The sequence below is a fragment of the Periplaneta americana genome, chromosome 3 (assembly GCF_040183065.1).
Source record: "Periplaneta americana isolate PAMFEO1 chromosome 3, P.americana_PAMFEO1_priV1, whole genome shotgun sequence".
Taxonomy (NCBI): domain Eukaryota; kingdom Metazoa; phylum Arthropoda; class Insecta; order Blattodea; family Blattidae; genus Periplaneta; species Periplaneta americana.
This window is the reverse complement of record NC_091119.1, coordinates 36657178-36673908: the sequence shown is the minus strand read 5'-3', so window position 1 is coordinate 36673908 and position 16731 is coordinate 36657178. Positions and strand designations below refer to the sequence as shown.

The 16731-nt window shown below is 34.5% G+C and overlaps 1 protein-coding gene across 13 annotated transcripts in view; it reads right to left on the bottom strand.

Moving 5' to 3' along the window:
* The window catches only part of Hasp (Hig-anchoring scaffold protein), a 797842-nt gene that overhangs the window by 80110 nt on the left and 701001 nt on the right, over positions 1 to 16731 (bottom strand). For 12 of the 13 annotated variants that reach the window (XM_069820307.1, XM_069820300.1, XM_069820301.1 and 9 more), the window contains 4 exons: positions 14408 to 14581; positions 6107 to 6311; positions 3198 to 3364; positions 1252 to 1455 (listed from right to left, as the gene is read on the bottom strand). In XM_069820307.1, the coding sequence (XP_069676408.1) occupies positions 1252 to 1455; positions 3198 to 3364; positions 6107 to 6311; positions 14408 to 14581 (750 nt within the window). The remainder of the gene's footprint in view (positions 1 to 1251; positions 1456 to 3197; positions 3365 to 6106; positions 6312 to 14407; positions 14582 to 16731) is intronic. The other variant, XM_069820308.1, reaches the window with a different exon arrangement.

The window sequence follows — 16731 nt, the reverse complement described above, 5'->3', positions numbered from 1 at the left end:
TTTCCATTCTTCGTCGTCGTCGTCGTTCGTCCTCCTCCTCCTCCTCATCATCATCATCATTATTATCATAATCTTCCTTGCATATATTAAGTCTGGCAGCCTTTTACAGTCTCATGCAGTGTATTCGGTATTTCCCAAAAAAAATCTACACTTTTGTTGGTAATTAAGAAGCTGTCGAGGTAGACATACTCTGTGCATGTGAAGGGTATGTTGTCAATTGCTCCTATTTTTACTGGTAATTCTTGCAAAATATCAGTATTTCTGGTTTTATTGAACTTTGTATGTTCAGCAACCTCTCTTTTAAAATATTCTTTTTCACTCATCACGATTATTTTCTTGTAGAATTGTCGTATGGTCCTGGCTGTATTTTAACTAAGAACTACTAACCATTTAATGAAAATAATTATTTTGTTATTCCATGATGAATTGTAGAAACTGAACATGAACAACGTGCATAATATAGCCTACTTGTAGTTTAGGAGAAACGAAGAGAAGGTGTGCCATAAATCATAAATACCATATTTTTTTCAAATACATCGAGCACATTTTTTTTTCGAAACATACAGTTAAGAAATATGGGTACGCGGCTTATTCGAAATAAGTTGGCAACATTGCCCGATTTTTCTCCTGTGTAACTCCTAAGGTGGTAATGCATGCCATTATCTTCAAGGACAGATATTTCAATTGTTAACATTATTAAATGACATTTGGATTAACAGTACATGTGTAAGAATCAAGTTCAAGTGGACCACTAGAGGTAGTATCGTACAAAATAAAGTTACTAGCTAATTTACTGATGTCTGCTATTAATGTTGCAAGATATTGTTAACTGAACTGCATTTGTGTTTAATTGTCCATAATTTGTCATCAATAAGTTACATTTGTTGAAAGTACTATTTTTATAATGTGTGTGATTTCTTTTTGTGAGGTGCGAGGCTTATTCGAGGGTGCAGGGTATTCGAGAAAATATGGCAACTTTCTCAGTACAGGTATCAAATACGCTGCAAATGCGTATTCCTATGAACATTTTTTTTTAATGAATCACAATATTTATTATTTTATTTCGTATGATGAGAAACTAAACATATTAGTGATTATATTTTTCTGAGATTATTACTTTATTTTTCAAAAGAGTAGTTTATTTTGTAACTCACAATTAATTTTCCTTATCTGCTAAATTTGTTTTCTACCAGGAACAAAATGTACCGTTATGAATTCAACACCCATAATGAATAATTAATGAAAACTTACAGATTAAACACTCTGGCTTGGCTGGTTTCCATTGTCCTCTGACGCATTTAGCTGTGACATTGGCACCTATGTTGAGGCCGTATCCCTTCCCACAGGAAACTCTGACAACGGTTCCAGCCGAGAAAGTTTGGTTAGGATGTCGTCCTGCTTTAACCACATCTATGGTCACAAACGGTTCTTCAGAGATTACTTCACAAGGTCTAGCTGTAAAAACAAAGCACACATGTATTACTTGATCTAGTTTACTGTGTTTCATAAACTTCTATGAAGATTGACACTAGGTAGGTATATTGTAGTGTCCTCAATATAAGATTTTTCTATTTAAGTTCTTCAGCGATGCACAAAAAGCTCCACTAATTTCATGACGTCTTAACTATTAAGACACTGTCTTTGTAGACATTTAACTAATGAATAGAATAAAATATTTATTTCGTCCATCTCATTTCTCTTATTTCTGTCCCACATACCTTTTAGAATTACCAGTACCCTAGATCTGTCTTACTTTATAACTTCAGTTTTCTATGCCAAGTCATACATCTCCTAGCTACTCCCGTCATGTCTGACTATGGTCAAGCCTAAATATCTGTTCCTCTATGACATTTACCTGCACAGCCACTACAAAAAACTCACTTTAATAATATCACTAAAACTGATCTACTAAGGAGACTTTTGAAAGATAACACACGCACTCAAATGATACCTAAACAAACCACTCTCATATACCGGTACCTTAATACTCATACACTGCACAATATTTTCGATTCCCGGTTAGAGCACAGGAATTTTTCCTTAAAGGGGATTATTCCTATGTTCGTCCATGGTCTGGAATTTAGGTTAAGTTTAGATTTAAGACCTCTCCTGGCACTACATTATCATAATCATCCTGTCACATCATCGGGGTAATGTAACTCCGCCTTCCAGGTGCCCCAACCTCAGAAGTGGGTTACAATTAAGCCACAGCCAGGGAGAAGACCAGAAATGTCGTAAAGACAACCTGGTGGCATTGGATAAAATATATATATATATATATATTTTATATAAGTAAATTAATGTTATAATGATAAATTAATAAATAAAAATATAAAGACAATAGTAAATGAAGCATGCTACAATCAGTGGTATAATATAGTGTGTGTGTGTGTGCGTGCGTGCGTGCGTGGTGCGTGTCTAATGCCTACCCACTTCACTTGCGTGATTCGGGTTCCGCATACTGCTGATAGATGGCACGCACGCACGCATGCACTCACGCACGACACACACACACACACACACACACTCACTCACTCACTCTAGTACATGACATAATTCTTCACAGATACACATAATGCATAACGTGGTTTGCTGAAGTAGTATGCAACTTGAAAATGGGTCACAGTCCTGTAAATATTGTTTTCAATTTGTGTTGCATTATTATTGTATCTATTGTGCTAGAATTATTGGCCAACCACAGTTGACTAGCACATTAATATTAGTAATAACAAATTGACAAATTATTATTATTATTATTATTATTATTATTATTATTATTATTGTTGTTGTTGTTGTTGTTGTTGTTGTTGTTGTTGTTGTTGTTGTTGTTGTTATTATTATTATTATTATTATTATTATTATACCTATTAAGTTACTATTACCAGTACTTAGATTTCGGTATTAGAATATAAGATTCCTAAACTAAACTTAGAGCATTATGTTTCTTGATTTATTTTTTCTAAATTAAACTTTTATATGATTTTAAAAATTAAGTATTTTAAGCCACATCAAAATTACTACAACGTTTCATGATGTTTTTTATTGCTTTTAAGTTTCTTTTCGTTACCCTACTGATAATGAATCTGGCATGTTGCTATTATATGGTTAGACATATGGAATATGGACTAGCCTATAGACTACTGTTAGTTACTTTAACAAACATTAATTATTGCCGAGACAAATTCTCCTTCAACTACCTTTTCCCTTTAAACCTCTTTGCTTTGATTTCCTCCCCTTTTTGTTGAGCCGTCTTCGATCACGCTGCCAAAGCTGCTGACGTGCTTGATTCTGAGCCATCAGAAGAGCCCTTTTGGCGCGCACTGACCGGCTCCATCGAAGTCGTGGATGCAGCCCAGGAACACATCTGCAGAGTTATAAGAATGAATTCCATGAATTTACATCTTTTGCGACATTGCTTACAAAGTCAACAACAATCATTTCCTCAAAGAAAAGGATATCTAACAGAACAAAGAAAAACTCCCTGCTAGGGATGGCTGGTTTCCAATTCTGACATTTGACAACTAATCATTGACTCTTCTCAAATGTATCATTTAGCTTCAGTAGCACGTCTCTTAGTATCGTCTCCTCTTCTGCTAAAAACTGCACAATATCATCAGCAAATCTTATGCACTTTATTCGTCTTCCTTCTACTATTACCTCCTCCCTTGCTCTGAAAACAGTTCTTCACTAAATCCTCCAAGTAAATGTTGAATAGGGTAAGGTCACAGTCTAGTATATACAGTCACGAAGCTTGAGTTGTGAGGGTGCTAGAAACAACAGACTGTGCCAATACTATTTCGCATTGTCTGTAATGAAGCGGCCGGGTAGCTCAGTTGGTAGAGCAGCTGGCTATGGACTGAAAGGTCCGGGGTTCGATCCCAGGTGGTGACAGAATTTTTTCTCGTTGCCAAACTTTCAGAATGGCCCTGAGGTTCACTCAGCCTCTTATAAAATTGAGTACCGGGTCTTTCCTGGGGGTAAAAGGCGGTCAGAGCGTGGTACCGACCACACCACCTCATTCTAGTGCTGAGGTCATGGAAAGCATGGGGCTCTACCTCCATGCCCCCCAAGTGCCTTCATGGCATGTTACGGGGATACCTTTACCTTTTTTTTGTAATGAAGCGATATTAGCGATCCTAGTGGTTAGCAACTATCTATGGATGCATATTTACTACGTATAGAGCTTCGTGACTATATATACTAGACTTTGGTAAGGTCGTACTCCTTTCCCTATTCGATTTCTCTCTGACATTTCTTCTCCTATCTTCAGCAAAGGAAAAGGAACCAAAATGTCTGATTGTGCATTAGGCCGCACCAAATGTTGACCTTAGGAGAATCTCGAATGTGTTCGTGTATGACGTGTGGATTTTCAGAGCCCCAAATGCGGCAATTGTGTCGATTTACACAACTGCTGAATGGAATGTTGCCTCATCTGAGAAGAGGATCTTATCTAGAAATCCTAGTTCATCATCAAAGAATTTAATCCTATGCTCCTTGTCGTGTGGCTTTACGGTATATGCAACAGTTGAATTTTACAGGCATGTAATTTTATTCTTTCCCGCACTACGTTATACACAATCGATTTAGGAAGATCTAATAGAGGGCTGCGATGGTGTGCAGCATTCAGTCCTTCTCCTACTGTTTGAGTACTGTACTTTATATTTTCAAAGCAAAATATCTTCCACGAGTGTCAGAAGTGTTTTGCTAAGTATGGAAATAAAACTTTTATTTTTACTTTAGTAGGTTATTTTACGACGCTTTATCAACAGCTTAGGTTATTTAGCATCTGAATGAGATGAAGGTGATAATGCCGGTGAAATGAGTCCGAGGTCCAACACCGAAAGTTACCCAGCTTTGCTCATATTGGGTTGAGGGAAAACCCCGGAAAAACCTCAACCAGGTAACTTGCCCCGACCGGGAATCCCGGGAATCGAACCTGGGCCACCTGGTTTCGCGGCCAGACGTGCTAACCGTTACTCCACAGGTGTGGACGAAATAAAACTGTAAATAATTGAGACTTTTGGGAAAAGAGAAACCGCAGCTCATTTCTCATCAGAATACGAGATTGGCCTCAAAACTGTGCGCGATTTAATGAAAAACAAGGATAAAGTGTATAAAATATGTAAATCTACAACAGGAGACTTCCTATCTTTCTGCGAACAAACATCACAAGGAATTTCCTTGGCACTTATAAACCCATCATTGACAACCAGACTTAAATTAGTGAACGTCTGAGCCATTATCTAGTATGTTAAACACAACATTACGGAGGAAATTACAAGACTGTAATGTGCACCTAATTTATGAAAATATTTTATAGTACGGATTGTCCGATTTTTTCGATTAACCATCCAGTCCACTCCCTTCATTACCACGGATAATAGAGGTTCTACTGTAATTTATACTTATTATTTACATTTATTATTTTCATTCAGTATTTAAATGTATTATTTACATTTAATATTTACATTTTGTATTCATATTTATTATTTGCATGTAGGCAATGTATCATATTTGTTGTTTGTTGACCTATCATCCAGTGGCATTATATATCGAATTTACATTTTCACATGAGAAGACATGCTATGAGTCAATGACAGATCTTTTCATACCATTCGAAGAGTTAATCACAGTATGTACAGTACGATGGATCAGTAGATAGGCCATGGTTTCTCAAATTCCAAGTTTCCTATCTCAAAATATTCATTAGAACATCCCCTATTTCCTGTTTAATTTTTGCACGTTTTACTGAAAACAAGGATTTTGTTAATTATTTAATAATTCTGACTTTTGAGGTTAAACTTATTCTGTGGTTAGAATCAAACTAAAAGAGTTTTGCTGCATACATCTAAAATCCCAGAAAGGGGAGAATTTTGACTTACAGGAAAGAATCCATCACCTCAATTACACCCTGACTTCATCACTGCTAGGAAACAAAGACAACAAATGAAAGCACTCCATGACAGAAGACCAAAATGTGTCTAGGGTAGATGCTATGAGGATTAAAGATATAAAATTTTAGAAAATAGATGTTCGAAGATGTCTACAGACATCATAAACTAACTACAACAAATTATAATGGTAAATTTTAAGAACTACCAATTACCTGGGGAGCTGTTTGGGACTCCATCTTCCTCCAATACAAGTTGCACCAGGAGGTCCATCGGTTAGAACATAACCTCGCTCACATTCGTACATGATCTGCTTGTTGTTTGTCACTTTCCTCACATATGGACGGTAGTCATATACACCCATGTTGCCTACGAGCATCACTCGTCCATTCTCAATGTAGCCAGGAAATGGACAATACACTGCAATATTTCAATAAAAGTCTTAATATCAAAGACTTTTCAAGAAAGTAAAAACATTAAATAAGTAAGAGGAGTAGAGTAAAACTTGATAACCCTCATGTGTCATGAGTGAGGTAACTATATTACCAGCTTTGTCATAAAATATTGTATCTGTAAAAGAATGTCTGTTTCAATGAAGCAATAGATGATGAAGTTATGTCCAGGTTATTAAATAACCTATTGGCTTACAGCAGAAGGTAATAATTGATGAACATAATTTTCAACAAGGTCTCCAAAAATAAATACAGTAGTTGAAATATAAATATTTAAACTTATTTCTAAATACGTACACATACACAACCCTTTATGGGATCATAAGATATTAATGAAAATACTAAAAGGTAAAGTCAACTCCATTGCACGCCAAATCGGCCCATAGTGTGGCGGGAGATTAAATCTCTAAACTTTACGGACATTTGGAGTTAATGGCATTAGGGATAATGAAATAATTAGATATCCCATATAAACATCCAAATTTGGACATTTCTTGACAGACACATGTGCCACATTTAGAACCTTACTGTTAAGCATCTCTTTTACTACCCCCAGATGCACTACCAGTTTCTGTCAGATTCCCACAAGACAATCGCAACAGAATCTTTTAGGCAGTCACTCATAATTATCACTAATTCATTATTACATTACAATTAAAAACATATCTTCATTTAAAAACATTTGACACTAAGCGTTATATTTCTTAGTGACGTTTTTTCCTATGATTTTTTTCTTGTATACTTTTGTTCTCTTTCTCAATTTCCTAACAAGATTATGCACAGCTAAGAATTTTATCACCTGGAAAATTCTCTGCAAATCTTTTTTGCATTTATCGGGAGTAAGTGAGTATATAGTAGAACCTCGATTATCTGTCAGTCATGGAACTGGAGCCTTGATGGATAATTGATTGAAAAGATGGTTAAGCGAGAAAGGGGAAATTTTTCCACAAAAAAAATTAATTTTTTTTTAAAATTTGTGTGTGTTTTGAAAATCTACTACAATATAATCTACGTTACAGTATGTAATACAAAAAAACACATGTATGTAAAATGACTGTTGTTGTATGAAAAAGTCAGTTAATTTCTCTTGTTTAAAAAATAACTTTTTCCAGATTCTAAAATTAAAAAAAAAAAAAAAAAAAAAAAACATATCAGTGTTTTAAAAATCTAGTACAATACAATCTACAGAGTACGTACCTACAAAAAACACATGAACAGTATGTAAAATTATATTGTTGTTGTTTGAGAAAATCAATTACTTTTTTGTTTAAACGCACTGTATACTTTTTTGGTTGCCGTGTCTCGTACTCTTCGAAGCAGTAATAGCTGACTAGTATCTGCTTAAATCTGCTGTTCAAACCAGTCAAGGCACTTAGAAAGCATGGATTCTGCTTCAGCATGGGTGATGGTTTTTGTAGGTTCTCTGACCTCCTGTTCACTTTCATCTTTTCTTCAGAATCATTTTGGTTCATCACTTGCTGAATGAGTTCGTCGTCACTTACAAAGTTAAAACCTGTGTCATATTTTTCCATGGAGAACGGCCGGCCTAATGGTTAAGCGAGAAAGATGGTAAATCGGAGATGGATAATCGAGATTCTGCTGTATAAGAATCATAAGAAATATTCATTCTAATCAAACGTTTATCACACAAGAAATTCTTCTTGTATTGACTGCCAGATTCAAACTGAAAGTTACTGTAATTCTCTTCCATAAGGATTGTCTTGAGTTTCTTCTGTATTATCTTACTGTCATAAAAATAAAAAAAGAAATTCATAACACAGCAGTGGACATTAAGTGCTGCTTAGCAGTAAGGTTATATAAAACAGACCCTGAGTGTGATCTTCAAGCAGAAGATTTGTACAAGTTAAGTAGATTTCCTTATCTGTAACTTGTGACATATTTTAAAGTATTAAACTGTTTTCTTTATTTTCTCAGAATTAATTTCATTTTTGTGGATTGTTAAGTTTTTCCTTATATCATTCAATAAATAAGGAACATTCTATAACTAGAAAGCATACTTAAAATATACACTGAGTACATAAAATAATGTAACAAGAATACACAGCAATAGTTTTGAAACCAGTGAACATATTTTTATTCTGTTTCCTTTGTGAGATTAACAGATGTTGGGAGTTTTGTTACACAGTTTCTACATGTGCGCCTCTGGTTGCCCGTGTATTGTCTAATTTTCGTTCCATTTTTTTTAAGCATAACTGGTGTGATCATAGAAATGACATCTTTTATTCTTACACGTAAGACCTGGAGATTCGCTATGGGTGTTCTATAGATGTTGTCCTTTACATAGCCCCATATAAAGAAATCTAGTGATGTTAAAACTAGTGACCTCGAAGGCCAAGGAATTGGACCATCTCTGCTAATCCATCGTCCAGGAAAAGAGTCATTAAGGAGGTGTCTTACTTGGAGAGACCAGTACAGGGGCGCCCCATCTTGTTGAAAGAAGAAATTTGGTAGTTGCGCAATCGGAGGTAGTAGTAAAAATTCTAGTAACATATCTAGGTACCATAGCCGAATATCACGTCCAGAAGGTGCATGACGTGTATTGTAGACTTTCCTATAATTTCTGTGAACCTGTGTTGTTGAATTAGTCTGAATTAGCCATTCTACACAATGAGCTTTCTTTTCTAAATTCGTCATTTTCAGAAAAAATGAAACACATGGAAAAAATGTGACATACGGCTCAAGCAACAATGACTATTGCCAATGAATAAAATCTCCCAACTTTTATTAACATCTTACAATAACCATAATTCAATTATTCTGATCATGTTATTAGTTATTTTGATATTATTTTGTTACATTATTTTATGTACTGTAGATTATTGTTTGGTAAAAATACCAAGGGTATTACTGACAAAGAGTTTTCAGTATTTTCGAGCAGAAAGTTGAAGATTTTCTCTTCAAAAGGAAGGATGTTGGAAATATTCACGAGACAATAGAAATATGTTCTTAACATGTTGTTGACCTGATAATAAAATGTAGTTAATAAAAATTTAACTTTTACCTTAGAATTCAAGCTACATATCTAGTTTCTATTTCCATTGGAGAGGTGGAGATTCTTCTCTTTCTTCACTGAATAAGTAATAACTGCTTACTGTGTTAATATTGTGGTAAATTAGCTAGCTGACTACTTTCGACGTGGTGTTCGTCATTGTCCGAAGTCTAGTGAGGTCCAGTGCTATCTTCTGGTTTCCTGTTGTGATGGGGTGTGTTCATGATTATGTCGAGAAGGGTGTGCGTTTTGAAATTCAGTTGTCAGGATGTGTTGTGGGTGTGTTTTTGTGTTTGTAAATTTCATATTGTTCTAGAGTGTCAAGTTTCTGGCTTTTTGGCTGGATGTGTAGTATTTTCATGTCAGTGTCTATGTTGCTGTAGTTGTGATTGGAGTTTGTGTTGTGTTCTACGTAGGTTGAATTGTTGTGTGGTTTAGTTATGACTTTGATATGTTCCTTGTAATCTGTTTGAAATGATCTTTCAGTCTGTCCAATGTAGAAATCAAGGAACATATCAATAGAACACATAAAAACCTCCAATCATAACTACAGCAACATAGGCACTGACAAAAATACTACACATCCAGCAAAAAAAATAAATAAAAAATAAAACAGAAATTTGACACTGTAGAATAATATAAAATTTACAAACACACAAAAACACACCCACAACACATCCTGAACACTCAACTGGATTTCAAAACACACATCTTTTTTGACTCAATTATGAACATACTCCACCACAACAGGAAATCAGAAGATAATTCTGGATCTCACTAGGCTTCAGAGAATGACGGACACCACGTCGGAAATAGTCAGCCAGCTAATTTACCATAATATTAACACAGTAAAGCAGTTATTACTTATTCAATGATTATACAAGTGTTAAATGTATTCAAGAATGAAGATTCTCTTTTTTTCTCTAGAGACTTGGCAAATGTCCCTTGTCCTGTGTTTATGTCTCGTGTTGTGTTAAAATAGTGACTTTGCTCCTTGCTAACTATATTAACATGCTATTATAACTATATAGTGTTGGTTAAAATCAGTGGCGGCTGCTGGAGTGGGGCTGCGAAATACCGTCTTAGCTTTAAAATAATTTAAAATATTTCTTTTATTTTCGCTTGCCCGACGAGTTTCAAATAAATAGGGTAAGCACATGGCCTCACAAAACGATATTTGCCATTTTAAAATTGCAATATTTTCACTTGATATTTTGATTTCTATAACTGTGCCTCTTCATGACTAAACTCCACGAGCCGTCACTGTTCAGAATCTCCATAAAAATGAAATTGAAATAGGTCAAAACATGTAATGATGCAATCTTTGATCAACATTTTACAAACTGTATTTGGAGTTCTTGATATTTTCATCGAGACTTTGACTTTGTCCCTGAACTTGATAAATTACTTATTCAGTGAGCAAAAGTGATTAAACTTTCATCTTTCTTTTTTTGTTTACATATATTTATATTTTCTACGCCACACAGAGTGGACACAGTGAGATATTGCTACATCCAACAGCATGATAAATGCTGAGGTTTGGTTTTTCAGACCAGAATGATTGATTACAGTGAGATATCCTGTTTATTTGAAACTACTTCAATGCGAAAAAACAGAATATTATAAATTCTCAATTAGACCATTTGTTTCCTTAAGGGTATATGTACGTGAACGACCACAAATATTATCAGAAAATGCAGGCTCTAAATTTCTAAACTTTTATAAGGAAATGAACTGACAATTGGACAAAAATTACAAGGTACCACAACAAGACTTATTAGAACTTAAATATCTGATAAAAGTATAAGAAAGGTTACTAATAATATTTTTAAGAATTCACTTTTTACTTTAAATTAAATTTTCCAAAATTTGACAATTTTACACATATTATTTCATAACTCCACAACCATTAGAGATAGAATTCTGAAATTTTGTACACTGATTTAACATGTATGTATACAAAAGGTAGACTACAATAATGCCCATTTATTTGAAAACAGAAAAATTAGGTCACAAAATATTATTTAAATTTTAATATATTTTATATAGGACAAATAAAAAATTAATTGTATTAAAATAAACAACTCTACATGTCTGAGAGTAGTCTACTTTTCAGAAATAAGTGTCTGTTACATGCAGGAAAAATATTAAAGATGTCAGAGAGACCATAACAATGTTATGGTTAACAAATGATGTAACTGTAGAATTTTTTTTTTTTTTTTCATTCTTTGATAAAACTGGTTTTAAAAATATTATCAGTAACCTTTTTTACACTTTAATCAGATATTTAAGTTGTAATAAGTCTTGTTGTGATGCCTTGTAATTTTTGTCCAAATGTGAGTTCATTTTCTTATAACATTTTACAAATTTAGAGCATGCATTTTCTGACAATATTTGTGGTCGTTCACGTACATATACCCTTAAGTGACGTTCAAATCATGAACTCAGATACTGCTGAGTGATTCAGTGAAAGTATTCTATCCATATTTCTCTCGATACTGGTATTATAATTTTAGAACTCTGATGATAGTCGCGCTTACATTCTCGAAATATAACTTCATTTTCGCTCGAGAATATCTGTTTAAGTTACAGCAAGGGTCGATATCCTTTACTGAGCAGTTTCTTTTTTTCGGAAATTAATACTATGTAGTGATTCAGTGTACCAGCGTAATTTTTAAAACAATATGAGGCGAATTTTTTAAGGTTAAAATAAAAAGATAATGTATGTTACTTATACAAAATAAATTCAATAATCTAGAGCACATGTATCAAGCACTCGCATAACGTACTGTTTGTCCTTGTGCCACTATAGTTTTGCACTTTTTTTAAGTGATGAAATAAAATTAATAAAGAACGAATATTTAAGATGATGATGGTAACAATAACAATAAAATTATAATCACAAACAAGGAAGGAACCAATTAGCGATTTGACAATGTAAATCTTCAAGTTGAGACTGTTTATGACAAGAGATAATAGCAAAATGATATTGATACAAGTGACATGAAATTTTATTCACATCTGATTTGATTAATTTCCCCCCTCCTATTTTCTGTGTTATGTAACTGGAACCTGCCACGTGCCATCAAAAATGGCCCTGCATATTCTTGGTTGCCATGCGTGTGTTATTGTGCTATATAGTCATTTTTGGTAAACTACTGAAGGCAAGACTTGCAGGTTAAAATCCAACCGAGGGTGATGGATATTTAAGGGCGATAAAAGTAGTCCTTTGCATAGATTTCTTCAAAAGGAAAGTAAAGATTGATTTTTGGCATGTGAAAGACTTTGTCCCTGAATGAGAGAGCTCCAGGCAAAATTCCTCGAGAATTATTTTTTATTTATTACTTAACGACACTATATCAACTATGGGGTTATCTAGGTTATCTAGCGTCGACAGATATGGATATAGTGAAATGGTATTTTGGTGAGATGAGACTGAAGATTCGCCATGGATTACCTGACAATCACCTTACAGTTAGGTATACCTCGGGGGAAAAACCAAACCAGTTAATCAACCCAAGTGGGATTCGAATCCCATTTCAGTGCAGTCATGCTGGAAACAAGGTTCAAAACCTTCTTGTCCAAGTGGAACAAAGAATATATTCAGGGCAGGTTTTCGCGAGGTATTTCTATCTCTCCTGCCAGAATTTCTCCACATATCCATTAAGAATTATCATTCTGTGTAATGTAAAACTGCTCCCATATTAAACTTTGGGCAGAATCGAAATGGCAAAGCGAACTACAATAATTTTGGTGCATTATTCCTAGATGGAGACACTTGAGATGAAATGAACAAGATCCTAAGCAAGAACCCTCTTGATCCCAAGTCTATTATAGCGCTCTTAGTACCCACTTACTTACTTACTTACTTACTGGCTTTTAAGGAACCCGAAGGTTCATTGCCGCCCTCACATAAGTCCGCCATAGGTCCCTATCCTGAGCAAGATCAATCCAGCCTCTATCATCATATCCCACCTTCCTCAAATCCATTTTAATAGTATCTTCCCATCTACGTCTCGGCCTCCCCAAAGGTCTTTTTCCCTCTGGCCTCCCAACTAACATTCTACATGCATTTCTGGATTCGCCCATACGTGCTACATGTCCTGTCCATCTCAAACGTCTGGATTTAATGTTCCTAATTATGTCAGGTGAAGAATACAATGCGTGCAGTTCTTTGTAACTTTCTCCATTCTCCTGTAACTTCATCCCTTTTAGCCCCAATTATTTTCCTAAGCACCTTATTCTTAAACACCCTCAACCTATGTTCCTCTCTCAAAGTGAAAGTCCAAGTTTCACAACCATAAAGAACAACCAGTAATATAACTGTTTTATAAATTCTAACTTTCAGATTTTTTGACAGCAGACTGGATGATAAAAGCTTCTCAACTGAATAATAACACGCATTTCCCATATTTATTCTATGTTTAATTTCCTCCCGAGTATCATTTATATTTGTTACTGTTGCTCCCAAGTATTTGAATTTTTCCACCTCTTCAAAGGATAAATTTCCAATTTTTATATTTCCATTTCGTACAATATTCTCGTCACGAGACATTATCATACACTTTGTCTTTTCGGGATTTACTTCCAAACCTATCTCTTTACTTGCTTCAAGTAAAATTCCCGTGTTTTCCCTAATCGTTTGTGGATTTTCTCCTAACATATTCACGTCATCCATATAGACAAGCAGCTGATGTAACCTGTTCAATTCCAAACCCTCTCTGTTATCCTGGACTTTCCTAATGGCATACCCACTGTTACAAAAAAAAATACTGGTAATAGAAAATAAATAACATAAAACAATGTGACAAATTTACTAACCTCGTAAGAATTTCAGCATATTTCATTTCAATTTTGTTCAGATTGTTAGGTACTAGTAATGATCCTAGTAAAAGCAAGATCAAATTTTTAACTCCTGTGTAAATTACATAAGTGTTAATCACAAGGATATCTAGTGTATATTTGAAAAAATTATGGGATAGAACACTGTTTCTCTGAACCAATCAATATTCTTGTTACCAGAATAAAAATGTACCAATTTAATTGAAGCTCACCCTCTTGGCAATAAGGCTGCACCCCAGTCCAGTTGCCGTACAGACATTTTGTAATGTTTCCCCCCCGAAGAGTGTAACCATCCTTGCACTTGAACCTCGCCCGCATCCCATGCTCTGTCTTGGGTGCAATCACCATGCCATTGCGAGGAGATTTCGGCATTCGCTTGCACCGGGCTAGAAGCCACACAGTAAAGGTTATGTTAGAAGGAACACATGTTACAAGGACAAGGGAATGTAGGAAAATATGCAAGCAAACAACGAGTCTGTGCATTACAATAATAGTTGCTTAGTGTAGCTTTTCGTATCTTCACCAATTCTTTTGGGAAAATCTGTAATTAAAAATCTCGCTTTTTAAAGTAATTTTAATTACAGTAAACTGAAAAGGAAGAAGTCATCTATGAGAAAGATAGCAGTTTTTAAAATTTCATGCAAACAATTATGATAAAAAGACAAGTCCAAGCAGCATAATATGTTTGTAGTTTGAAGAAGGAATTAGATGCAAATTGTTACAGGCCTGCAAAATTAAGGTTAATAAAACTTTTTTGAATATTTATATTAAATGTAACCTGTAGTTTTCTGGGGCGCTGAATTTAAAACTAAGCTTAGTTTCTCTCTATCACATAACATTTTTCCACAATCTGCATTCCTATTTTTAGCTATGTGAATATAGCATTATTGAATTTAAAAGGGAAAAATTATCAAATAAATCATATTCTGTAGCAAATACTGGATATGACCTACATTTATTATAAGAATTATTAGTTTATCGTTATTAACAAGTTAACTTTAGTTATGCTTTGTACTGCATTTTTCTCTTGCCGATGAAACTGTGTATGTTTATATTTCCTCTTGTGTGAGGTTTCTGGACTGTCACGATGTTCCATCACCAGTAATCTTTCATCATATAAACATTTCATCGACTCTGTAACTTCTTTCCATCTGCTTAATGTCTTGATGGAAATGTTCACCTTGTTTCTTGCTCACAGCATCGAGATTTTCGGGGGAAAGAATCCAAGTGTGAATTCGGAAAGTGAATTTTTAAGCACACTGAACTTCCTAAGGCTTTGAATTTCTCCAGCATATTTTTAAAGGCGGTTAAATAGTCAGGAGCCTTGTTGTTTCCTAGGAACTTAATAATCACACTTTTGACAGCATTTCAACCATTCGACTTCCAGGAGGAAATCTTTACCTAACATCAGTTTTCTTATGTCGAGGCAAACAAAAGTAACTTTTTTTTATACATCTTTTTTTTTTTTTAGTTAGCTTCTGATAGATGAGGGAAGTTCTTGCCTGAAGCAGTTTTCAGTTTTTGGTAAAGCTTTAACAAACTATTTCATAATGCCTAATTTTATGTGAAAATGTGGCAGAAGTATTTTTTTTTTTTGTGTTGACAAGACTTTGACGTCAAATGATTTTGCTCCCCACAAAAGATATTTTTGTTGACCAGTGTTGTGCTGCCAGTGTTAACTTCTTGCTCTGTTACCAATTCACACAGGAAATATGAAGATTTAGTATTTTTGCTGAGCAAGAAGCATGCACAATAGCTCCTATGATGTTGCATAACAACGAAGTCATTCATAATCAGGTAGGTAAAGAATAGCCTACCACAGTCTACTATATACAGTCGCGAAGCTTGAGGTGTTTTTTTGCAAATCTCGTGATAAAGCGCTCCAAGCGGTTAGCAACTAGAAACAATAGACTGCCCATGGTCGACTTTGGACTGTGTCGTATTTCTATCGAGTGCTAGCTCGTTGCGTATTTCACATTGATGCTTGTGAAATGTTCGTTATTGGTTTTAATGAAAATGTTAATGGCTAAAATATAATAATTTGAATAATAATATGGGATAAGGAGGAGACGTTTGTAATGCTATAAATTGTAGCAACAGTAAGAGAAAAAGGCCAGAGTTATCCTTTTTCCGATTTCCGAAAGATTCGGAAAGGTTCCTGGGTTTCCACAAGAATGCTGTGCAGAAACAAAACTCTTACTTTTTATAGTTCTTTGTGACTGTTAGAATACATTATATCCTTAAATTTCACAATGAAATGTTTCAGTCTAACCGAAAGGACATTAGATATCGGTTAAAGTTCTGTCACTTGGGCTGCTAAATTTCCAGAGAAATAAAGGTTAGATCTACTTTTTTTTCCAGAGGATATATTTTTAATTGTAGCTATTAATTTTGTTATTATTTTTATGTGTTATTTTACTAAAGACGTAGAAAAATTAAGTTTGTTTTAATGAAATTTATTGATCACGTTTTATTTTCAATTCTGGTGGGATTATTAGTGCTTAGGCCTACTTTTTTTTTCAAAGGACATGTTTTT